A 26,155-nucleotide genomic window follows, 5' to 3' on the forward strand; every position below is an offset into this window, starting at 1 on the left:
CTTCCAGGTGTGACCCCCAAACAAGACAAAAACAAAGTAGAAACATAGTTACATGAAATTATTATTATTATTTTTTTTTTTTGGTTTTTGGGTCTCACCCGGCAATGCTCAGGGGTTACTCCTGGCTCCATGCTCAGAAATTGCTCCTGGCAAGCACGGGGGACCATATGGGACGCTGGGATTCGAACTGATGACCTTTTGCATGAAAGGCAAATGCCTTACCTCCATGCTATCTCTCCGGCCCATGAAATTATTTTAAAATAATCATATTTTTTCTTCTTTTTTCAGGGGAGAGCGCGCATACAGTCCCCCACTACCATAAATTACACAGCCGAGTTTCCCACATTTGGGGAAATCACAGGGGTCAGCACAACCGGAGTGCAATGGGTGAGCTTCACCCTGGGGAATCCACCTTCATGATCATGGACTCGCCCCTGCCAGGTAAGTATAAATAATCATATTTTTAAGCCCAAAGGAAATAGCCTTTTGGTCCTGCATCTGTGAGAAGGACTTTAGGGGTTCAGGAGGAGCGTGGGAAGCCTGAAGCCTTCACTCAAGTCTGCTCACAGAACAGCTGCCCCAATAGTGCCTGGGACCTCATAAACTGGAGCACACCGTATCCAGAAAAAGCTGTCTGAGACAGAAGCCAGGGACCCAGAGATAGGCTGATTAGGTTGCTTGCCTAGCATGTACCCGCCCCGGCCTCTATGTCTGGTACCACATGGGCCCTGCCCGAACATTGTTAGCTACAGCTGTAGAGGCCTCCCTGAGTACCTGAGTCCAGGTATAACTCTGGAAGCTATCAGCATCGATCCTCTCACCTTGTGTATCCCCAGCACAGTAGGGGCCAAGTAGCATCCCACCCTTGAGTTCTTGCATTGAACCCATACATGACCAAGCTGGCTGAGAATTGTGAGGGAAGGATCTTTCTGAGCACCACAAGGAGGCTAGCGTAAGCCTAAAGTGCTTGCCTTGCACATAACCGACTGGGGTTTGATCCCTGGCACCCCATATGGTCTCCTGAGCACCACCAGGAGTGATTCTTGAGTGCAGTGCCAGGAATAAATCTTGAGCACTACTAGCTGGGGCCCCAAACAAACAAACAAAAGACCCCCAATTCACACAAATAAAAAAACAAACAAAGCAGAATATAATAAATAACACATTCCAAAAAATCCCTGAGTTTGATTTCTGCTGCTGGGTTCAGGCCAGCTGGCTAAGGAGCAGGTGTTGGGAGAACCTCAGGATGCCTGGTCTGACCCTGGAGTAGAATCATGAGCCGAAGGAGCATCAGAGAGGAAAGAGCAGGGCAGCTGGTGGTGTTGGCTATTGACTTGCCTGCTCCTCTTTCTCATTGTCCACTGTGGCTGTGTCAGCAGCCTGCAGGAGGCAAGACCTCTCTGCCAGAGTCTTGACAAGGCAGATGCATTATGATGGGTGTGCAGTCGAGGACAGGTGCCCATCAGTGGGCTTGGGTGTCCCCTTTCTGGATGCAGGGCGGGCAGCGGCAGGCTTGTTTCTTGTAATCCACAGAGCAGGCATGACACACTAGGCTTCCACACAGCCTGGGGTGGGGGGCACATGGGTGTGAGAGCCTGGGTACCCGGGAGGCTCACTGTCCCTCTTACCTCCTAGCATTACTGCCTTGATCTCTGTAGTTTCTTTATTCTCAATCCTTAATGCTATGTGTTTTGAACTATGTGTGATGCCAAGGCTCAAATCAGGGTCAACTACATGAAAAACAACTGTCCTAATGCCTGTGTTATGTCTCTGGCCATCTGGTTTGTTTCTAGAAGCTTCCATCAAAAGGCCTGCTTCTAATTCCTAGTGGTATGTTCTCCCTAGGGCTCTCTTTCCCTGTCCTGGAACCTTTTATGGCCCTGGTAAATTGAGGGAGCAGCTTCCTGCCTATCTGGGAGTCTCTCCCTTGCCTTTACCCATGGGCTTTAGACTGTTCTTGAAAGACCACTGAGCCCATCTTCCAGGGTCTTGTGCCTTCCCACTACTTCCCTTTTCTCCATGTAGTAAGCAAACATTTAAGACTCCACGTTGTTCCTCACACTTATCCTTCTCACAACCTCTCACACTCCCTGAGTCTTTGTCCTGCACACACCCCCTAAAATCTTCACCTTCTCTGAGGATTGGATATTGAACCAGGTTCAGTTAGGGATGGTTGATGTTGGGGAGAGGAAGCAAGATAATGTTTTGGGGCTCTTCATACCTGAGGCCTCCTCTTCTCTCACTGGGAGAAGGTCATGGGAATCTGACACTACTGTCCAAGGAGCCAATAACCAAGACTGAACTTCCTGCTTGACCTATGACCTTACACTTCTTTCTCTTTTTGGCGGGGGGGAGGGGGGATTTTACCTGGTGGTTCTTGGGGAAACCCTATGTGGTGCCAGGGATTGAACTGAAATCAACTTCATGCAAAGTCAGATCCTTACTCCTGTCATATCTTTCTGGCCTACAACCTTAAACCTCTTAACTTTCCCCTTAACTTTTCTCCCCTTAACTTTCCAGCTCTACTCAAACTCCTTATCTTAAAATCAGATAGCTGTGCTCTTTTGTTTGCTTTCCCTCCCTATACCTGGAGATGTAACCAGAGTAACCAGAGGTTACTCCTGGTTTTGAGCTCAGGAATTACTCCTGGTGGCCTCAGGCACATGAGATTCTGAGATTGAGCCCTGTTATACTAACATTCTAGCCCAGGTGTTTTTTTCTGGGAGTAGATGATGAAGATATGGGTCTGCCAACTTCTCAGTTTACTAGTCCCTAAGTCAATATTTTTGTCTTGAAGCAACTCTTGCCTCTTGAGTTACTGGCCTTTGTGGGACAAGCACCAGTACTTGGGTTCAGGATGTCTACTCAGCCCAAGGAAAGAACCAAAGGGTTTCCTAAAGGGTCTAAGGGATCTTTTAAAAGTCCCTGTGTTAATATCTCTTCTTTCTCAGGGGGTAGCCATGGAGGAACCAGAGCAGGGACCCCTGTTACCTGCAGGGATAGCGCCGGGACAGCCGGCCGAAGATCTTGCTGCAGCCGACACAGCATCCAGGGGCTGTGGAAGAAAGCTGCTGTGTCTTCTGCCACAGGGAGTCCTTCTCTCTGATGGGGACCAGACACATGTGGAGAAATCAGGAGAGGGGAAAAATGTGGGGGAGGACCCAGGGAGAGATAGGGTGATGCAATCAGGGACAGACCCACAATTAGAGAGGGCGGGACACAGAGGGAAAGAAACAGAAATAGAGACAGAAGGACAGAGAGAGGGACTGGGAGACAGTTGCCTTACACTTTGGAGGTGGTAAGACTTCTTTCTAGCTCCTCATTGTCCAACATAACTCAATTCCTTATTTACCAATCTATATGGAATGGGAGTTGAGACAGTGCTCAGAAGCATGCTCATCAAGTCCCTGACCAGGTTTTGATCCTTGTTACTACTTGGTCTCCTGAGCACTGCCAGGTGCTGCTCTGAAAGTCTCTGAGCACTGTTAGAGGATTTCAAGACTGGTATCTCCAGCACATCAGGGCCTGAACAATTTTGCTTCCTTTGTCCTTGGCATTGAACTACTGGTCCAAATGACTGAGAATAATTAGAATAATTAAAGGAACTCTGGTGGCCTCCTGAACTACTCAGAAGATACCTCCCCAAATCACACACAACCCCCAACGCTCCTATCTTGTCTCCTCTAAGAAGTTCCCCTGATTCTTGGAACCCCCAGAAGTTCCTTGCTTTAGACCTCCAAGACATGGACACTGTGTGTTCATCATTGAGTACAGATAACCTATAGTTACATCTGCTTATGCAAACCTACCATCTCTGCATGCTTATAATGCTTGTTTAGGAAGGGTAATGGCTTTTAAATTTTATTGAACAATTCCTACAGGTGGTTTAACAATCTATTGGTACTAAAGGGCTTATATAAGCAGGTTCTGTTTATTCTCAAGGCTAACCATGACTGAGATGTCTTCTTGGTTTGTTCATAGAGGACTTCTTTCAGATAGTTTCTTCCCATCCCACCAGCTCCACCCCTCCTTCCTCACTCTGGGGCTCTGGCCCTCTTTTTGGTTCCTCTATTGGCCTTTATTGTGACTGTACAGGAAGTGTGCTCACTTATTCTGTGCCTTTTCTGTTATTTACTGATGGTGTACTGATTACAGTCCTGTAAGCTCATTAGGCTAGCATCCCTTTTCCTCATATTTCCTCTTCAGACCACCTAATTTGTCTTCTATTTCTATCACAAGTAGTTGCTTTGTATTGAAATTTGACTTAACTAGAAAAACTTGCCTTCCCACGACACTAATCTCATCTCAAGGCTCAGTCATTACAGAGCAAATAGAGAACATTTCCATCTACATAGAGTGTTCTAGAGATTTTTTTTTTTTTTTTTGGCCTGGAAGGGAGAGAGGTCACACCAAGTTGTGTTCAGGATTTACTCCTGGGCACATCTCTGGCAGGGCTTTGGGGACTTTATGGGGAACTGGGGATTGAATCTGGGTCAGACGAGTACAAGGCCAATGTGTTACCTACTGTACTATCTCTCTGGCCCAAAGGGTTCTATTCTACAATTGAAACTACTTCTGTGCTTTACCTTCAGATTGCATTAGTATTAAAAAAATAATTAGTGAATAGTATTTTCCTGCTTAGACAATGTTACATATATCTCTGGGATATGCTGAGGGATATTTAGTACTTTGGCAGTGTGGGTAGTCTGGTGACATCTTTTGAAGAGGTATACGCTTATTTATCTCTAAGATCTGTACCAGTCAGTTTGTGATTCTGTGCTATCATAATAAAAAAAAACACAAGAAATGAATATTGGGGTAACTATCATAAAAACTGTTGAGTTAGAAAATTCAAAAAATTATTTTGTGTACCACACCCAGTGTACTCAGGACTTATTCCTGCCACCATGCTCAGAAATCACTCCTGGCAGAGTTCAGGAAACCATATGGAGTTCTGGACATTGAACTTAGGTTTGCTGCATGTAAGGCAAGCACTTGAGACCCTGTACTATGTCCCCAGATCCCCAAATTAAATTTGACATGAAAAACCCATAGATTTGAACAGAGCTAAACTATAGTCTCTGATTCTTCTCCTGGAAAATTATCTTCTGCCTAAATGTTCTCATTGCCTCTTTTTAAATTTTATTTTGGAGCCACAATAGGTAACTTCAACATAAAACAACTACGTGTGGTAGAAATAGACGACAAGTTAGGTGGTATGAAGAGGAAATATGAGGAAAGGGATGTTGGCCTAATGGGCTTACAGGACTGTTATCAGTATACCATCTGTAAATAAAAATAGAGCACAGAAAAAGTGAGTACACTTCCTATACAGTTACTTCTGTTTGGATAACTCTTTTTTTTTTTTTTTTTTGACTCTTCCAGTATTTATTAAAAAACAGCCAATAGAAGCCAGAGAGATAGTACAGTGGATAGGGTGCTTACCTTGCATGTGACAGATCTGGGTTTGATCCCTTGGTATCCCATATGGTTCCCTGAGCACTGCCAAGAGTGACCCCTGAGCACAGAGTGAGGAGTCTTGAGCACTGTTGGCCTGGCCCCAAAACAAAACCACAAGATAACCGCCCCCCATGCCATTCAATCAAAATTTCTAAAAATCAGGAATTCTTACAATCAGAAGAGATGACTCAGTGAGTAAATAGACAAAGGGTAAGTTATGAAAAAAGGAAAACAAGAGGCTGGAAGGAGCACAAAGAGTTGCCACACTTTGTCAGTCTTTAGGATGTGTACAGATCAATTGGAGGAGACTGCCAAGGTGGACAGTAGAGATGCCATCAGGCTTCCTCGCATCATCAGTTCCTCTGTTGTCTTAAATGCCTGTGTGCTGACCATCCATGTGCTGACTGTGAACTGACCACCTAATTGCTGATTGCTCTATTTTAATTTTTGTGCCCAGTGATGTGACTCCAACTTGCAGTTTCCTAATCCTGTCAGAGTTCCTTCTTCACTTACTCACACTGCTTTTCCATCCTCACCTAGAAAATGTCTGTCCATGTCTTTATTTTTTTTTTTTTTTTTTTTTTTTTTTTTTTTTTTTTTTTTGTGGTTTTTGGGTCACACCCGGCAGTGCTCAGGGGTTACTCCTGGCTCCATGCTCAGAAATTGCTCCTGGCAGGCACAGGGGACCATATGGGACGCTGGGATTCGAACCGATGACCTCTTGCATGAAAGGCAAACGCTTTACCTCCATGCTATCTCTCCAGCCCCTCATGTCTTTATTTTTTATCCAACTTTTAATTGGATTGTCTGTCCATTTACTAAAAGTTTTTAAGCATTTTGTGTACTTTATTTGGAAAAAATCACACAATTTTTTAAGCAATGAGTTTATGGGGTAATTTCTATTTATTCATGGGAACAAGCACATTTTAATGGCAGATTTTAATTTTTTTTTTTTTTTTTTTTTGGTTTTTGGGTCACACCCGGCGGTGCTCAGGGGTTACTCCTGGCTGTCTGCTCAGAAATAGCTCCTGGCAGGCACGGGGGACCATATGGGACACCGGGATTTGAACCAACCACCTTTGGTCCTGGATCGGCTGCTTGCAAGGCAAACGCCGCTATGCTATCTCTCCGGGCCCGACATTTTTTTTTTTCTTTTTTAAATTTATTTATTTATTTATTTTTTAATGCATAATTTTTTTTTTATTTAAACACCTTGATTACATACATGATTGTGTTTGGGTTTCAGTCATAAAAGGAACACCACCCATCACCAGTGCAACATTCCCATCACCCAAGTCAGAGAGAGAGAGAAAAACGCAGAATGGTCTCACTCATCTATGGGTTTTAAGAAAAATGAAAGACACCCTTGTAATAATAATTTTCAGACACAAAAGAGAAAAGAGCTGGAAGTTCCAGCTCACCTCAGGAAGCTCACCACAAAGAGTGATGAGTTTAGTTAGAGAAATAACTACATTTTGAACTGTCCTAATATTGAGAATGTATGAGGGAAATGTAGAGCCTGTTTAGGGTACAGGCGGGGGTTGGGTGGGGAGGAGGGAGATTTGTTTGGATAACTCTTATCTGAACCTACGTCTTCTTTCTTGGCTTACTTCTTTGTTTTATGGAACGCATCCTTCACCAGCTTCTTAGAAAGACCACATGGAAGGAAAGGGCCTCATCACACATGACTTGTCAGACTGAAATCTGAGCATCAGGCAGCTTTTCTCAGAACCTGAACAAATTACACCACTGATTTGTTTTTGTTTTCGGGCCGCTCATTGCAGAGCTCAGAGGCTAGTTCTGCTCAGGAGTGACCCCTGGTGGTACTCCAGGGATGATAAGCAGAGCCAGAGATTTCAACTGGGGTAGCAAATTCTTAAAATGACCTGCCTTCTTCTTTTATAAGGGACCTATACTTATGGAAATTCTGTTCTTTTGCTTTGTTTTGTGTTTTGGCCATACTCTGCAGCTCTCAGGGGTTACTCTTGGTTCTACACTCAGAAATAGTTCCTGGCAGGCTTGGGGGACCATATGGGATGCCGGATCCATCCCAGGGCCGGCTACATGCAAGGCAAATATATGCCCTACCTCTGTGCTATCCTCCTGGCCCATTTGTTCATATTTTTAATTTTAGGTTTGGAGACCACATCCAGCATTGCTTGAGGGCTTCTCCTAGCTCTATGCTTTGAGGTCTCTCCCAGCAATGCTGGGGTGAATCATATGTCGAGGGGACTGTCATGAACCCCAGCTTTCCAAAATGAAGGCCATGGTTATCTACTTATTTTTGTTTTAGCAAAATAGTGCAGTGAAGCACTTAGATTTCCTTTGTTGGGATGATTCTTTATAAAAGTCTTGCTCTGAAGGTCTATTTTCCCAGAGTTAGGAAAGTCATATTTTGATTTGATAATTTTCATCTTATTCTCTCCTTAATTTTTTTAAAAATAATTTTGTAAATCATAATTCTTTAATTAAATAAAAATTTATTTTAAGGGGCCGGAGAAATAGTACAGTGGTAGGGTGTTTGCCTTGCACACGGCAGACCCAGGATGGACCCGAATTTGATTCCAGGCATCCCCATATGGTTCCCTGCATCTGTCAGGAGTGATTTCTGTGCACAGAGCCAGGAGTAATGCTTGAATGCCGCTGGATGTGACCCAAAAACAACAAAAAAATGTTATTTAAAAAATTTGGAACCTCAAGTAACGGTAGAATAACAGCTTCTGTTCGACTTTTTTTTTGGGGGGGGGAGGATTAGAGGCTGGTTTCTGATCTATACTCAGAGCATCTGGAGTACCACAACTGGGCCAGACAGTTCAAAGCTCAGGCCCAGCAATGTGATACTAGACCCAGTTTTGCAGGGGCTACTGGGACACATCCTGTGTGCTTTGTGACCATAGGGGCCAGAGACTGAATTTAGGGCCTCCTACCCCGATTGACATTTTTGTGTGTTTCTGAGGATCAAACCCAGGGTCTAAGCAAGCATTAGACTCCTGAGCTAGATTCCCAGCCCCTGGATTGATTTTTTGGGGGGATTTTAGGGGATCACACCTAATGGTGCTCAGGGTTTACTCCTGGTTCTGTACTTAGGGATCACTCCTACAATGCATGGGGATGTGGTGCCAGTGATTGAACCCAGGTCAGCCACATGCAAAGCAAGCATATTACCCACTGCTATCTCACTGGCTTCTGGTTGATTTTCTCTGTCTCTACATTCTCTCACACCTTCATCTCTTTATATTTTTTATTCTAGTTTCTGAGAGACTTTCTCATCTTCCTCTTCTAATTCCAGTGAATTAAAATCTTACCTCCTAAAATTCCATTTTTACCAGTATTTTACATTAATTTTTTTATTGAGCTGCTAGGGAGGGAACCCAAGACTCCCTCCCACTCCACGAGTGAGGAAAGTGTATTTTTGCTGAACTGAGCCACACCCCAAGCTAAAAATCCTATTCATTTCTAGAAATGTATCTCTTCTTTGGAAGTTATCTTTTCTTAGAACTGTGTTTTATGGGAAACAGATTTCTCAGTGGCGAGTGGTTATTTATCTTTGTGTGTCTTCCTTTATGCTACAAATTTCTTTCAGGCATATAAGAAGGACCCTTAGTTCTTTTTCTATTTTTATAAGGGACTAGAGTGATAGGACAGAAGGTAGGGCATCTGTCTTGCATTCAGCAGACCTAGGTTCAATTCCTCAGCATCCCATACTGTCCCCTGAGCACCACCAGGATTTATTTCTGAATATAGAGCTAAGAGGAAGACTTGAGCATTGCAGAGTATGGCCCCAAAACAACAACAACAACAACAACAACAACAAAAGAGGCTAGTAAAGCCACTAGAACACACATGCTTTGCATTAATGAGAACTTACTTCCCCCTCCTTGAAACCACACACACACACACACCTGTGTGTGTGTGTGTGTGTGTGTGTGTGCTGCTGAAGCTCTAAGCACTGGGCAGGATGGCAGATTCCTGGCTTCCCTTTAGAAGTCATTGGGCATGCACTCCCTGCCACCCCAGAACATACTGTTTGTTTTGGGTGTCTGAAAATTTTTTCCAGAACCTTTGGATGATTCTGCCTGGGAGGCAAAGACCTCATGACAGCAAATTATACATTTGGGAAGGCAAAAAGCAGGGCTATACTCTGCTTGACGGTTTCTGTAGCTAATTTTCTGATGTCTGCTTCTCTTCTCACTTCTTTTTCTTAAATTTTTTGGTTTTGGTTTTAGGCTACCCCTGAAGGTACTTCTATCCCAAGCCTGGTACTTGAGGGATCATATGTGGTGCTGCGGCTAGAATTCAGACTTTCTGCCTGCAGCACCATCTCCCTTCTGTCCTCTGTGTCCTATGGTATGTCTGGATTCTGGCATCTCTGGAGTTCTAAGATAGTCTAAACCAGGGGTCTCAAACTCGAGGCCCGAGAGCCGTTTGCAGCCCTCCGTACAACATTTTGTGGCCCTGCCCTAGAGAAATCTTTTTTTGTTTTGTTTTGTTTTAGTTGTTTGGGTCACACACCCCAATGTTCAAGGCTTACTACTGACTTTGCCTCTTGCAGCCCCCAGGTAAATTGAGTTTGAGACCCCTGAGTTTGAGTTTTAGACTCTAAACCCAATAACCACCTCTACACTCAGATCCTGGCTCCTAGGAATGAGCTAAGAACTCTCCTCTGGAGTATATTCCTCCACTTTTCTCTCCCTGGTAAGTTTTATTCTTTGAATTATTTTAGTGGGATCTCTCAGAGTGAGGACATGTTCTGTGCCTGTCACCTTGATCCAGAAATCATCCTTTATGGTGTCTGTCTCCTTCCTCCCCCTCTCTCCAAATAGGGTCAATTCTGGTTGATGCCTCCACAAAGGATGATGTCATTTGAATACTTGTACTAAATTTCTTTTGCACTAGGGGAAACATTTTTCTCTCTTGATAAATCAGTATATTTCCTCTGAACAGATGGTCACATTTAAGGCAACTTTCCTTATTTATTTTAGTGTTTATTTCTTATTTCTTTATTTTTTATTTTTGGCTTTCTTTGTTTTTGTTTTGGGGCCACACTTGACAATGCTCGAGGCTCACTATGTGCTTAGGGACTAATCTTGGTGGTGGTTGGTGTGCCAAGGTTTGAACCCAGATTGGCTGTATGCTTGGCAAACGCCCTACCAGCTGTGCTATGTCTTTAGGTCTGTATTTCCTTTTATGGTTCTGCTGTCAAGATGCTCAGAATTGGGCTGGAGAGAGAGCTTAAGGGGCTAATGAACATGCTTTACATGCACAAGACCTGGATTTGATCTTTGGTGCCCTATAGTTCCTCTAATATCTGCTGGAAGCAATGAATATGCGGGAATAATCCCTGAGCACTGCCCTCTAGTGGTAAAAAAAAACCAATGCTCAACACTAAGTTTAAGCCTACTTTTAATGTTCAGGAATAAATCTTTTCCTTTCTTTTTTCTTTTCTTTTCTTTTCTTTTCTTTTCTTTTCTTTTTTTTCTTTTCTTTTCTTTTCTTTTCTTTTCTTCTTTCTTTTTCTGTTCTTTTCTCTTTTTCTTTTTTGGTTTTGGGCAACACCTGGCAGTGCTCAGGTGTTACTCCTGGCTCTGCACTCAAAACTCTCTCTGGCTCCTTGGGGAGCCAGAGAGATAGCACAGCAATAAGGCATTTTTTGCGGCTCACCCAGGACAGACCCAGTTCGATATCTGGCATTCCATATGGTCCGCTGAGCTTGCCAGGAGCAATTTCTGAACACAGTCAGGAGTAACCTCTGTGCATCGCTGGGTGTGGCCCAAAAGCCAATCAATTAATAAATAAACAAAATGCTTTTTTAAAAAAATAAATAGCTCCTGGCAGGTACGGGGAACCATACGGGATGCCTGGGAGTGAACCCGGGTTCATCCAGGTTGGCTGCATACAAGGCAAATGTCCTACCGCTCGCTGTGCTATCACTCTGGCCTCAATAAATGTTTTTTTGTTTTGTTTTGTTTTGTTTTTTTGGGCTACACCCATTGACGCTCAGGGGGTTACTCCTGGCTATGTGCTCAGGAATCACTCCTGGGTTGGGGGACTATATGGGACGCTGGGGGTTCGAAACGCGGTCCGTCCTAGGCTAGCACTTGCAAGGCAAATGCTTTACCTCTAGTGCCACCTCTATGGCCCCAATAAATGTTTTTTTTTTAACTTAATCTTACATTTTTCTGTAAAAGTCATATACATATGATCTTTTCTATTTTTTTTTTGTTTTACTTTTTGAGCCACACCCAGTGACACTCAAGGGTTACTCCTGACTATGCACTCAGAAATCGCTCCTGGCTTGGGAGTCATATAGGATCCCGAAGGATTGAACCGCAGTCCGTCCTAGGTCAGCCTCGTGCAAGGCAAATGCCCTGCCGCTGCGCAACTGCTCCAGCCCCTGACCTTTTCTATTTTATAACTACCTGAATATATAGAATAAATGTCTTTATTGTTATTTAAACACACATATGACATGTATATAGTATATATTCTTTTTTACTAGCTATCCTAAATATCCTCTGTGAGATTAATAGTTTATTTTTGGTGTTTCCCATTCACTAAGTTGGCAGCTTCTTAGAAAAAAATATTCCTTAAATTCTTTATTTTGTCCAAGTTGATTTCTCCTTTTTCTCCATATATATATTTTTTATTTTTAGGCCCTCCTGTCCCCCTTTTTATCCATTTTTAATATCATGTGTTTTTGTAGTAGAAGATTAATCCTAAGAGACTACTAGAAATCTTTAATTTTTTCTTTCTTCCTCCTCCTCCACCCCACCCCACAAACCCTGACAGTGCTCAGGGCTTCCTTTTGCCTGGAATCACTCCTGTTGGTGCTCAGGGGACCATAGATGGCACCAGGCCTGAACTGGATTCTGCCATACACAAGGAGGCAAGTGTTTTAACCTATTTTTGCTCCTTTCTTTTTTCCTAAACTCAGTCAGAGGATACTACACAATTTAGATGCTGAGTGTCCTTGTTGCTCAGTCAGCTCCTCTGGTTAAGTTTCTTTATGTGTGAAATGGGGTAACAAGGGAGACTAAGTTTTGTGACATTTATAAGAGCAAGCAGTGCTGGGAGTAATTAGTGTTGTAGTGTGCTCATTCCCAGTCTCTATATTTATCCCCCACTGTGGCCTGTCCACTGTCCCATTGTCCTTACTGAATCAGCTCCAAGACCCGCCTCTTCATGGTGCGCACCAGGTCCTGCTGCCGTCCCAGCTCCTCCTCAAATACAGCATCTCTCCTCTCGGCCTCCTGGTGTTCTCGCTGCAGCTGGGCCTGTAGCTGGGCCTTCTCTTCCTGACACCTGGGCACAAAAAGCCATGAGGGGGAAAATCAGAGTTTGTGATGGAGCTCTGGAAGAGGCTATTGCTGTGTCTCATAGCTGAAGGACACACACCACACTCCAAGCATTCTACGGATCTACACACACCTACACCTCACGCTCACAATACAAACCACCTTCACACCTAAACCCGCACACCCCACTTCCACAGATTCCACACTCACAAGATGTAATCAAAACACACCTCACCTAGCACCTAAGCACCATGTATAGCCTTGATTCTACACCTTGATTCTTCATGAGTTCAGACCAATGAAAATAGGTCCTTGCCTCTGCTTCCTTTAGAGGGGACAATGGTCCATTTCCATCACTTAGAATATTTTTTCTGAATGTCATTTTGTTTATTTTCCCATTACAGGACTGGACTGGGGGTGGAGATGGGCACCTGAGAACCAGGTTGGAGGGTAGTGCCAGATGAATGCTATGAAAGCTTAGTAAACAATGAAGACCTGGGGTGATTTGGGGAAGGCTTTACAATATTATACTTATACTGCATTATTCTTATTATTTATTTTGTTTTTTTGGGGGGCGGTTACACCCCACCTGGTAGCACTCAGGGGTTACTCGTGGCTCTGCATTCAGAAATAGCTCCTGGTAGGCTCAGAGGACCATAGAGATGGTGAGGATTGATCCCCAGTCTGTCTCAGGTTGTCTGCATGCAAGGCAAATGCCTTATAGCTGTGCTATCGCTCCAGCCCCTGCATTATTTATTTTAGTGAGAAGAATATTAAATACATAAATGTTTTAAATGCCTGTTTTGAGGCCTGGAATCTGCTCGGCTCACTTCTTGCCTTTTCTCTGGGGGCTTGGGTGGATTTCTAGAAGGTTCCAAGAAATGAATAAAGAGGTCCCAGCTGGAGGCCTGGCCCATCTCCCCACCATTGTGTGGATGGCGCCTGGCCCTAGTACGTGTCCCCAAACTTTGGAGTGTGACTCCGCACTTGAGCAATTTTGAGGGAAAGAGACTGAACAAAAGGATTAAGATTTTAAAACCGCCACAGGGAAAAGAGCTGTGTGGGCCATGAAATCAAAGTGACAACAGAGAGCCACTGGAATCCCAGAGTGGCCTGCCCCAGTGGCCTTCAGACAGAGAGTCCTTATGCTGAGCCTGTAGAGCAAAGCGAGAGCCAACTGGGACATCCAACAACATCCGGGTTTTCAGCTTCCTCCTTGCTTAGACACTGAGTCCTGTTTTCCTGCACCAGCTTTCTTGCTCAGTTCGTGACTGCAGTCTCTCCACGGGCCCCTGCTACTTAGTGTGTGTCTATCTTTGTAGTGAGAAGGAATGTTTAGGAAGCACCCATCGTGTCAGCATTCTGGCTGTTTCAGGTAGAAGAAATAGCTATGGTTCCAGGAGGTGCTTATGAGGTTTATAGAGCAATGGTCTGAACCAGGGCTGGACAGGTAAGATAATGAAACTCAGTGCTAGATAGGGCCACAGGCACTGAGACTAAAGAGAGTGAAAAGCGGTTCAGATAAAGGGACATTTAAGTAGAGCGAAGACAAGTCAGTGCTTGGTCAGGAGCCCCATCCCTGCCAAAAGCTGCAGGTTGGAGAGAGAAGTTTGCTGGAGGAAGACTGTGATAAAACTGGAACACCATGAAGGAGGGGAGTTGTGGAGGCAGGTGGAAAAGTAGAAGCTCAGCTGTTGCAGGAGAAGTCAGTTTGCACCTCTGTGTAATGCCAGTGGAGTCCTATTTGTGGGAAATCTCTCACCTAGTACTTAGATATTCTGGTCCTCTACCAGCGATCATCCACCAAATGGGTCTTGGGTTCAGTGTCAGGACTGGAGGATGTGAAGCTGTTTGGCCCTGCCAATGCCCTGGATACTCAGATCACTGTGGTGGTGTGGGAGGACTCCCCAGTGGTGCTCGAAGCACCCCATGATGCTGGGAAGTGAATGTGCTAGGCATATGCCTTTAATGCTGTACTATCTTTTGACCCTGTTTAAGTATTTTAGTGGAGGTTCTGTTTTTGGTTCACAGCAGCAGTGTGCTCAAGACTTATATCTGGCTTTGCATTTGATCAGATATCAGTCCTGGCTGAAGACTGGAGACCATATGTGGTGCCATGATTGAACTTGGGTCAGCAGCATGCAAGGCCAGGGACCTACTCACTAGCAGAGGTGTTTTAAGCTGAAAGTTCTCATCTAAGAGGGCACACAGATGGACCAAGTCACTCAGCCCTGTGCCTCACTTAATGGTTGTCACAAGAAATTGAGCTTCAGGGAGGGGCAACAGTTTGGTCACGCAGCTGGGTCTGACACAGCAGAAATTTGCTCTTAGCTGATCCCTGGCTCGAGGTGATGTAGACACAGGTGCTAGGAAGGCAGTGGGTGGTAGTAGACGGGACACCTCAGCATGAGCCCCTGCCACTCTCTGGCCAGGTTGAGATGGAAGGTTTACCTGGTTCCTGAGTAGGATAGGGGAGGTAGAATTCTTCTACTCCTGCCTTGATCATTTATTTAAATTTTTTTGGACCACACCCAGCAGTGCTCAGGAGTTACTCTTGGCTCTACACCAAGGAATCACTCCTGATGGATTCAGGGAATCATGTGAAGGCAAATATCCAGTCTCTGACCTGATTGATCATTTAGCTCTTAGCTTCAATGAAGACACACTGAAGAGTTTTATCCTTGCAAAGAGTCTCACCAAGCTCATTGCCTGGCAAGAGAGAACTTTCTGGAGCCTGCTGACTCTTGTCAAGGAGGAAGCTGAGGTCTGAAGAGGAAAAGCAGGCCTGAGTCCGAGGATCCCACAGAAAGTCAGAGTGTGGGGACTGGATACCCACATGCTGGCTCCAAGACTGCTGCTGGGAATTATTATTATTTTGGGGTTTGGGGAGCCACACCCAGCTATGCTCAGGGCTTACCCCTGGCTCAAGACTCAGGAAACACTCCTAGTGATGCAGCATGAAACCTAGATCAACTGCATGAAGGGGTATGTACCTTCCCCACTGCATTATCTCACCAGTAGGCCCATGCATTTAAGCTACCCTGGCCTGGCTGGCTCCTGCCTTCCCCTTCTCTTCATGTCTCTTTTGCCATCTTGCTGCACTCTGACTCTCACTTTCTAGATCTTGGCCAGGCTGCAGCACTTATCTTTGCATGTACCAATTCTTATTTTCTGTTTGAGAGCCATACCCGGAAGTGCTCTAGGGTTACTCCAGGCAGTGCCTGGGAGACCATGTGGTCCTGGGTGTGGACCCTGGCCTCCTGCATGCAAAGCAGGAGCTCAAGCTCTGCCATCCTCCACAAGTTTTTAGTTTTGGGGATGTACTCAGGGATCACGCCTGGTGGAGTCCAGGTAACCATATGTTGCTCTGGGGATTGAACTGGTTCAGATATGTGCAAGGCAGCCATCTTACCTACTGTACTATCTCTCCTGCACTCACCCCTTTTTATGCTATTGGGGTCCTGACCAGATGTGTAAAGCATGTATATGTGTGCGTGGGGGTAGATCATGTGTATGTGGGAGTAGATCATCAGGGCCTGGGATTTCTGTTCAGCTCTTAGCTTAGTCAGAGGCTGGTTTTGACTCTGCATTTAAACAATTTTCACCTGACATCCTGTATATATTTGTGGTGCATGTGTGTGGATTCTGGAAAAGTAGATATAAGCTATTCTTGTGTTGGTCTCCCTCACCTTTATTGGCTATAGGCAGAGAGGCATCACCTGTTGATTGCCCAGCTGGAGGGATCATGAGTAGACAGGAAATGTATTCACCTCTTGCCTCAGTTTCTCAGTTACTCCCCTCTGGTAACTTCCCCCTACATCAGGGGTCTCAAACTCAATTTACTTGGGGGCTGCAGGAGGCAAAGTCAGGGTGATCCTTGAGTGCAAAGTCAGTAGTGAGCCTTGAACATTGGGGGTGTGACCCAAACAACTAAAACAAAACAAAACAAAAAAAGATTCCTCTAGGGCAGGGCCACAAAATGTTGTATGGAGGGCCGCAAACGGCTCGTGGGCCGCGAGTTTGAGACCCCTGTGACCTAGATTGTTTAGCCTTCTCTTCTCTCCCTAATTGCACCCTCTACTCCTGCCCAAGTGGCTCCCTGGTGTCCAGCAGAATCTGACCTGCGGATTGGGTTCAAAACATCACTCCTGAATGGCGGCCCTGTAGTGCCTCTGGCTACCACATAGAGAGTTCAGAATCCTTATTTTCCATTTGCTGTGGAAACCTCAACACCAATCCTTCAGGGATGACTCCCTCCCCACAGCTTAAGTAGGATGTAGCCACCTCTATGGTAACCTTGGACTTCTTTTCTTTCCTTATTTCCTCCCTGGCTCCTTCAGACCAGTAGGTATTTGAACCTTGGCCCACTCCATGGCTAAGACCACCAGGATAAAGATTGTTGTTTGCCTGCCCCTGTGAGACAGGTAGCGTAAAAAGCTGTGAATCGTTCCTGCGGCTGATAGTGGTTTGGGCGCCTGACATGGTGTCTATACAGACAATCAGAGTTGTTAAAAAGAAAAAAAAAAGGGGCTAGGACTCTTGCCTGATACATGACCTACCTGGGTTTGTTTGATTCCTGGAACCTATTATGGTTCCCTGGAAACCCACGAAGAGTGATCTTTGAACAAAGAGTCAGGAATACAGTCAGGGGTATCTTCACCCCCAAAGAAGCCAATACGCAGATTTTGGACATTGAAACCTTTGTGCCATGCTTCTTTAGAGTGCATTCTCAGTATGTCCAGTCTACTATAAGTGAAAGCTCCGGGCACTCTGGGTGACCTGTAAGAGTCTTTCTAAAACTGGCCTCAAGACCCACCTCACTTCTTCCTACTCTCTCTCCTTCCTTCACTCTGCTGGGTTATCATAGCCTCCCCATTGTGCTTAGGATGCACATGTCCACCAGTAAATCAGCACTTGCTGTTCCCTGTAGCCAGAACATTTTTTCATTGGATATTAAAATGCCACTCCTGCTGAGGACCACACTTAGCTCCGAGATTGGGCTGTCTCTCCCAGAGGTGCTCAGGAGACCATGAGTTGCCAGAGATGGACCTCAGATCTGTTGCATGAGCTCAGCTCCATAAGATCTCTCTCTGACCCTCTTCCTTCAGGTCTTGACTTAAATTCCACCTTTTCAGAGCCATTTACTGGCCAAACCCTGTCATATCACTTGGCACCTCCCTGTCCTGACTTCCTATCCGCTATCCTTTCCCGACCTTGCAGGTTTGGTGACTGCCTCCTCTACACAGTGAGCTCAAACAAGGCAGAAGTCTGGGCCATGGGTGGAAAAGTTCATCTGCAATAGTATCTGGGTGCCCTGAACAGGCCTGGTCCAGGGAGGTGGCTTACTTGTTTGTCAAGTGACTCAAGAATGGACCATAGGAGGCTATTGGGTTGGACTCTGGGGTTTCCCTGACAGAGAAGAGCCAGTGGCTAGATAGTATCTCTGGAACTTCCCAGTTACCTACTCTTCCCCACTGCCTCTGGCCAGTCTTATTTGTTTTTGTTTTTATGGGCCACACCTGGTGGTATATATGGCTTACTTCTGGCTCTCTGCTCAGAAATCACTCCTGCTGGGCTCAGGGAACCATAAAAGGTGCCAGGACTCAAACCCATGTTGGCTTCATGCAAGGCAAAGTGTACTCCCCACTTATTATGATTCTGGCCCTATAGCATCTCTTTTTGAATTAAGTTCTTTTGGAAGTTACACCTGTTGTGTGGGTTGATCCTAGCTCTAGGGGCAGAGAAATACTCTAGTGCTTAGGGGACCATGCAGAGTTGGGCATGTTGCCCAAGGCTTCTCATTCCAAACCTGCATTGAACCTATTGAACCAACCACCTTTCTGGCTGTAACTTATTTTATTGGAGCAAGCCCTGGGATGGGAAGTAGAGTCTTGCCTCTACTAGGCACGTGCTATACCCCTAAAGCCACTGTAGTGTCTTAGAGACTCAGTTTCCTCCTCTACAAAAAGAAGGCTTCTTATCCCAGCATTCCCTGGTATTCATACCACCAGAGAATGCATGAAACTAACCCTTAAAGTGCACCCCTGAACTTGAGAGCTTGTGCACAAGTTCCACCTCGACCCAATGCATGGGCATCACCTCTGCTGTGTGACCTCTAGTGTGACTCCAAAGTTGGGAGTTGTGTGTGACCCCACCCCACCATATCACAGCAATGATAGCAATGATGGGAGAGGGGGAATAAAAAGTCACTAAGACAAGGCTTCTTGGGGAATCTGTCTTGGAAGGCTATTTGAGGGAACCCCTAGGCTGTGGCAAATGTTTTGTGAATGGTTGTTCCCATCAAGTTGGTCAAAGATGGAGCTGGAGTGATAGTACACCCTATAGGGTGCTCGCACACCTTGCATATGGCTCAATAGGTTCCATCTTTAGCACCCCACAGAGTCTTCTGAGCCCTACCAAGAGTGATCTCCAAGAGATACCTATCAAGAGCATAGAGCCAAGAATAAGCCCTAAGCATCACCTTTGTGGCTCTCAAATAAAATAAAACAAGGGTCAAAGCTATAGCACAGCAAGTAGGTCATAGCATCCCATATGTCCCGTGAGCCTGCCAGGAATCATTTCTGAGCACAGAGCCAGGAGTAATCCCTAAGAGCTGCTAGGTATGGCCCTAAAACCTATGGAAATAGATGATAGACAGATATATAGATAAACAGACTAAAAAGTTAATCAAAAAGTCAAAACCCAGATGGATGGATTGATAGATTGATAGATGAATGAATGGGTAAATAGATAAAACAGGGCCGGGCGGTGGCGCTAAAGGTAAGGTGCCTGCCTTGCCTGCGCTAGCCTCGGACGGACCACGGTTCGATCCCCCGGTGTCCCATATGGTCCCCCAAGTCAGGAGCAACTTCTGAGCGCATAGCCAGGAGTAACCCCTGAGCGTTACTGGGTGTGGCCCAAAAACCAAAAAAAAAAAAAAAAAAAAGATAAAACAGACCCAAAATGTTGATCAAAAAGTCAAAGGAAAGATGGTGGCTCAGAGACAGAGAAACAAGAGAACAAGAGCCAGGAGAGGAAATGCTGGGGAGCAGAACAGGAACATAGTGAGGTGGTTGGTGAAAGAGAGGAGCACCCAGATGAGGCAGCAGAAAGAGGAAGGTGAGTAGTGAGGGGGAGGAGCATGATGTGTTGACCTCTCGTGGGAGCAATTAAGGAAGGTCAGTAAGGGAGGAAAAGGAAAGTCTGAGAACAGGATCAACAACCTGCTCAAGGGGTGCCCCTTGCAGGCTCTTGACACATAGGCCAGAAGGGGCTCAGGAATCTGCACTAGTGTAACTCCAACCAGTACCAGGCAGTGCCACCTGTCCTTCCTGCTCTCAGGCCCAGTACTGATGTGGCCAGTTTTACCTTTGGAGTTGCTCCTGAAGAACCTTCAGCTGCTCCTCCCGCTCCTCCAGCAGCTGCTCAAGGGGATGTATCTTATTTGGGGTCCTGAGGCCTGGGGGCTGGAAAGGATAAGAAAAGTTGAAGTAGTTGGGCAGAGACCTCAGCCCAGGGACTGACCTGGACAACACGTTCGTGAGATCCAGGTTATGCAAAACAGTCTTGGGGGTGAGTGTGGGTAAGATAGGAACTAGGATCTGCCATACCCAAGGTGAGCTGGGGGCCTTTGTCACTGAGTCCTGAGCTATTTGACTGAGAGTTCCAGGGCCTGTGGCTGGGGAGGAGGCAATACTGGCTTGGAAGCACACAGGCCCATCACCAGGAGAGGCACCTGCAACTGAGATTGTAAGCTTACTAGCTACATGTGGCTCAAGGCTCTCTGCTGTTGCTTGTTGGGCCACTTCTCCTACGTGCCAACTATAATAAAGAGTTTGGCTGTTGTACTAATGGATAAAGTGGTTCACTGACAAAGTACCTGACTTGCAAGTGTGGGGGCATGAGTTTGAGTTCCTTCCAGTGCCAGCCACATGACCATGTGCAACTCCAGCTCCGTCATCTGGGCCTCCAATGCTTAGACTGCAATGGCTGGGACATGCCTGGGCATATACTACCAGCACCACCAGTGAACATGTGTTCCAGGGGTATCACAGGCAAGGCTCAGAGTAACTGGAAGGGGTGGAGAGCATGCTTGAAGATACCGAGTTTGCTCCTTGTATGTCCCCAGTGATGTGATCCTGGGACCCTCCAGCACAGTGGATCCCAAGCATCACTTCTTTGCAGCCCTGAGCTGCAAAGTATTGAGTATTGAGCCATGAGTCCCACAAATCAGCTGAGTGTTGCTGGAGAGAGCTCCTGCCCCTGCCTTCCACACACAAAATAAGATATTTGAGCACTGTGGTCAGGAGTGTGACCCCCTACTGAACATGTACATAGGAGGGTGTGCGAGTTGCAACTACACGGCAATAAGCAGTAAGAACTGGGGAGTGGTGGGGAGTGGAGTTAGCAGCAGAAGGCCTAGCTTTCCAAAAGCTTTCTAGATAGCATAATCCTGGGTGTACAGTAGACATTGATCTGTGGACTAAATTGCCCTGGGCTCAGGGAGCTAGTCCTCCTGTGGTTAGGATTCAAGTTTCATTTTCTCACCTCTGCCTTAGCCTGTAAGGCCACTGCAGCTGGCTCTTCCTTCCTTGTCCCCTTGGCCACTCCTGCTGGCTCCTGTGACTTCTCTGTGATGAAATCTTTGCTTGTTTTCAGGCTCTGAAGGACTCGGGGTTCCCCTGAAATACTAGGCACCTCCCACTCTTGCCAGATTCCTCCCACTGTGTCTCCTATGGTCCCTCTGGGACTTGAAGCCAGCAGCCTCTCGATACCAGCCTTCTCTGCCTTTGTCCCACCCTCTGTGCCAGGCAGAACCCCTGTGCTCCCAACCTCTGCTACTGTGGTGCATGTCAGAGCCCCCAGGACCCCCATATCCTGTTTCTCATTGCTAGGCATTGAGTTTTCCAAGCAGATTCCCCTTTTGGGAGATCCCGAGTCTCGTTGAAGTCGTTCCCCATCTGCTTCCTTCAGGTGCGATGTTGGGGTGAAGCTCTTGGAATCTTTGCTCTTCTTTCCCGAAGAGGGGTCTTGAGACATGAGATGCTGGGAGCTGGAGAATGCAGCCAAGAGGTCTTCACTGGGGGTTTCCTGCAGATAGTCGGTCTGATTGGTCTGTGACTCTGCTGGCTGGATGCTTTCAGAACTCCCACATAAAACGGAAGGCTGTAGAGAAGCCCCAGAGTCATCAGCCCTCTGAGCACTGGCTGGTGTGGGCATGGGGAAAGGGACACAACATATTTGCTAATTGTGGGTGTTCTTAGATCTTCCCACCTACATTCATGTGACTCCAGATTTGAGTTTTGCTCTGGGGAGGAAGCATCAGGCTTCTCTGGATCTTTCCTATCCCTCAACCCTCTCTTTTTTGCTCTTGAGTCCATACATTTCTCCCATATTCTCCCTACCTCTCTCTTCTCATCCTGGGCCTTGAACTTGACTCCTTCATGGTTGGGTTTTCTCATCTGCAAAAAGGGGTGATAATACTTGTCTTGTAGGATCATGGTGGAAGGGGACATAGAACAACAGGTAGTGATAGTGTGAAGGCCTCCACTCTCTCATTTAGTGGCCTTCTCTGGACCTGTGCCCATCCCTCTGCATGTCTGTGTCACTACATTTAAGAGAGGGTGTGGGTGTGGTGATGTCTTCCATCATGGGCTCTTTCTAGTCCTGGAGCTGCTCAAGGACCAAGTCATCACACTCTGTTTCTGGAGTCTGGAAACTAGTGCCAGCTAAGTTGACAATGAACTTCAGCTTGCTGAGCAGACTCCTACAAGCCTGGCTCTGAGCTGGCCATGGTCTGTCTCGTTGTACAATGCACCCTCGTGATCCCTCTACAAGGCAGGACAAGCCTCTCAGACCAGGACCATGGTGACAGTGGGAGGAACTTTTCACCATGATCCATGGATACAGTGGGGATTGGACAATATGTGACTCTCTCCTGAAATGTGCCTGAGATGTCTTCATACTGTTGGAAGCTGTGGTCTGACAGGCTTCTGCACCTGTTCAGCCACCTTCTCAGTCCCTCTCCCTCCCTGGTTCCCAATAGCTTTTCCAGAGAGCATTAGTGGTGTCTGCTTTCTTCCCCATGACCTTAATCTCTATAGCTGTTATCTGTTGGATTACTACTATTGAGTTACTACTCAATTTGGGAATTTCAACAGGGCTAGAAAACAGGCAACTCAGAGTAAATCTGGGCAGAAGCACCTCCTTTGGAGACTCTTTGGTCCTTCTGGGTCTTCTTCCTGGGTTGTGACTTGAGTAGTAAGACCTGAAATTGAAGGGGTATCTGGGACTCTCTCCAGAGTGTTCTGAGTCCTCAGATATAAGCCATCTCATCATTCATCATCTCATCATTCACCCAGTTACTCTTTCCCATCTTAATCCAAGCATCCCTTTATAGAGTAATCCATTCATCCAATTCATCCATCCATCCATCCATTCATGCATATATCTATCATTCATCCAATTATCCATGCATTCACCCATCCATTCATCTATCCATAAATGTATCCACCCAACCATCTATCCCTCCAACACCACATATCCATTCCTTTTTCTAACCATTCAATTGTTCAGAGAAAATGGGCACACTTATTCAGTATTATGGGACATCTTGAAATTAATGTTGGGAAGACAAAAGGTGGGGAATGACCACCACCCTTGGTGATGGTGGGGGAGAGGGAGGGGCAAAATTGATGAGCCTGAGAGCCTGAGCTGCTAGGTGTGTGTGGTAGGGATGGCAGCATAATTTGGGGAATGTGGTTCCAATGGAACCAATGGAATAGCTCCAACACCTCACCCCAACATATCTACATCACTGTATCCCAACACCTAACCATCTCTAACACTATCTCTAAATATCCAATACCTCACCCCAACAAAGTACACATACAACACAGCACCTCAATATTGCATGCACTCCAACACTCTACACACACTATACCCCAATGCATTATCTACAACATTGTCTCTAAACCACTGCATCCAACACCTCACCCCAACACTGTAAATAAAATACTGAGTTTATAACAGTCACCCCAACAATGTACACACAACACTGCATCAATAACACTCACCTCAATGTTATACACATAACACTGCACCCCAGCACTATCCACCCAACACTGTATATGCATCACTACATACACCCCAACACTACAGTTACAACACTGTACTCACGCACTCTGAGAACATGGGCCAAGCCTCATCCAGGTCTGCCCGCTGCAGGTCCAAGTTGAAAGTCACCGCATTGAGAGCATAGAGCGAATCCAGGAGGTCTTCTTGGAGTTTGGGACACAGCAAAGGGCTCCGGGGGCCATACCATTCTCTGCATCAACAGTGACTCTTGGTTCCCAGGCAGGCCTCCGAGCTCCAATCTTTCCTCTGCCTTTTCTGCCTGGCCCTTTCCTTCCTGGCTCTTGGATCTTGAGTGCCCCACCCCCTAGGGGGAGGAGATAGTAGCATGGGATCCTGCATCTGCTTTACCTGGTGAACTTGGAGTCCAGGAGACAGAGCTGCAGAGACTCTGCCAGCTGTCCATGGACCAGGCAGAAGCGGATGAAGGCACGGCCCTTCCCTAGTGGGGTCTGCAGCTGCAGAGGAAAAGGGAGTGGGAAAGGGGCGGAGAGACCTAAGAGAGTCAGAACTCTGCCAACACAAGGGAGATGACAGACACAGGACTATCCTGCAGAGACTGTTCTTAGCTAGTGCACTGGATACCTTGTTCTGGGAGTGGACGAAGCAGACGGATTCTGTGTCTCCCCGCTGCTGACTCAGCGCCATGCAGAAGAAATCCCAGTACCCTCTCGGAGCTCTCAGGATGCGTTTCTGCTCTTTCTGCTCAAACTGGGAGCAAGAGGGAAGGGCAGCTCTCCCTAGGGTCCACCTGGCCTTCCAGCAGGCCAGGTGAACAAAGATTTGTACATGCACACTTGGCCTCATTCCTGGCTCTGCCCTTCCTGGCATGTGACCAGAATGTGCTGATGAAGCTCTGAATTACCAATGCCTCCTTCATTTCTTCTGGAAACCCTTATCCTATGTGCTGGACCCCCTAAACCCTTAGGATACAGCAATGACCACACTAAACTCAGGGGATCTTGCTCGAGGGGAGACACGGGGAACAGTCAAGTAAAGTGCTAGATGGTTGCGTTGTGCAGAATGCTCAGGAGAAGAAATGAGGGGAAAAGAGGGGCAAGAAAGTGTGAGTGAGAGTGTGTGTGTGTGTGTGTGTGTGTGTGTGTGTGTGTGTGTGTGTGTGTGTGTGCTGGGTCATCTCTGTTAAAAATTGAGATTTCGGGGCCAGAGAGATGATTTGATGGGCTGGAGCACATTTGTTGCATGCAGGAGGTCCAAGTTTGATACCTGGAGCTGCATTATCTCCTGGGGATGATCAAGAGTGTCTGCTGAACACTGAACACTGAACTGAGAGTAGTCCCTGAGGAGATGTGACAAAAAAAAATTGAGATTTGGGATGCCAGAGAAATACCAAAGAGGGATGATGTCAGTCCAAGGCTGGAGGAAAGGAGAAAGGAGTCATCTAATTGTCTGGAGCCTGAAAGGCAGACACTGTCTTGGGTGTTGGTTTGAATTCAGAAAGTTGGCAGGAAAGGGGCTAATGAGGTGGAGCAAGCAAGATGGCTGGGGACTCTCTTCCTCCCTCCCTCCCTCCCTCCCTCCCTCCCTCCCTCCCTCCCTCCCTCCCTCCTTCCCTCTCTCTCTCTCTCTTTCTCTCACACACACACACACACACACACATGCACACACAACTTCATCCATGAGCACCCTCTTGCCACATACACATAACTGAGAAGTGATAAGGAAATGTGGATATGAAGGGCAGGCAGCTCACTCAGCTTTTGGGGGGCATGTGAAGGATTAGCAGAACAGTGGGTGGTGCCATCATCCCAGCCAGCAGCAAAAGACAGCTGGGACCGGAATGATAGCACAGCAGTAGGGCATTTGCCTTGCACACAGCTGACCCAGGACGGACCCGTTTCATATGGTCCCCCAGGCCAAGAGTGATTCTGAGCACATAGCCAGGAGTAACCTCTGAGCATCACTGGATGTGGCCCAAAAACCACAGTCACCCCCACCTTCGTGGCCTTGCTCTGCCCTCTTCTCTGAGCTCTTTGCTCCATGGGCCCACCTGCAGCAGCTGCTCCAGACAGCCACAAAGTCTGTGCAGTTCTGCGCTGGTGTCTGTCACAGGCTGCTGCCCACACCTGTAGCCCTGGACAATGGCTGAGACCACATCTGGAGGAGAGGGGAGGACTGGATGTCAACTTGGGAGGGACCCCTAGACCCCATGTTCTTCCCCCCAAGTCCATCCCCTGAAAATATCTCAAGACATACTGACCTTTCAGGTCCCTGGTCAGCTGGACAGGGGTGTCTATCTTTGCCAT

At 46.5% G+C, this 26,155-nt stretch overlaps 1 protein-coding gene and 1 non-coding gene across 2 annotated transcripts; both read right to left on the reverse strand.

The window, feature by feature from the left end:
• Positions 1 to 285: 285 nt before the first annotated feature.
• LOC126002702 (U1 spliceosomal RNA) lies at positions 286 to 449 on the reverse strand. The gene has a single exon (XR_007493373.1). It is a non-coding gene; the product is annotated as a U1 spliceosomal RNA (small nuclear RNA).
• A 1,013-nt stretch (positions 450 to 1,462) lies between these two features.
• RUFY4 (RUN and FYVE domain containing 4) lies at positions 1,463 to 26,155 on the reverse strand. The gene is made up of 11 exons (XM_049768938.1): positions 26,110 to 26,155; positions 25,900 to 26,006; positions 24,474 to 24,599; positions 24,240 to 24,346; positions 23,938 to 24,081; positions 22,959 to 23,022; positions 21,303 to 21,920; positions 20,124 to 20,221; positions 12,616 to 12,762; positions 2,992 to 3,102; positions 1,463 to 1,565 (listed from the first exon to the last, which is right to left on the reverse strand). The coding sequence occupies exons 1-11, from the start codon at positions 26,153 to 26,155 to the stop codon at positions 1,463 to 1,465; spliced, it is 1,671 nt and encodes a 556-aa protein (XP_049624895.1).

This window comes from Suncus etruscus, chromosome 2 (genome assembly GCF_024139225.1).
Source record: "Suncus etruscus isolate mSunEtr1 chromosome 2, mSunEtr1.pri.cur, whole genome shotgun sequence".
Classification (NCBI taxonomy): domain Eukaryota; kingdom Metazoa; phylum Chordata; class Mammalia; order Eulipotyphla; family Soricidae; genus Suncus; species Suncus etruscus.

Excerpts from the sequence above, each read along its gene's own strand:
- RUFY4 (XM_049768938.1), bottom strand. The coding sequence starts at position 26,155 with ATGGCAAAGATAGACACCCCTGTCCAGCTGACCAGGGACCTGAAAG. Across the intron at positions 26,007-26,109 it reads GCTGACCAGGGACCTGAAAG|ATGTGGTCTCAGCCATTGTC; the intron begins GTCAGTATGTCT and ends CCTCTCCTCCAG. Across the intron at positions 21,921-22,958 it reads CCAAAGAGTCTCCAAAGGAG|CCTTCCGTTTTATGTGGGAG; the intron begins GTGCTTCTGCCC and ends GCTTCTCTACAG.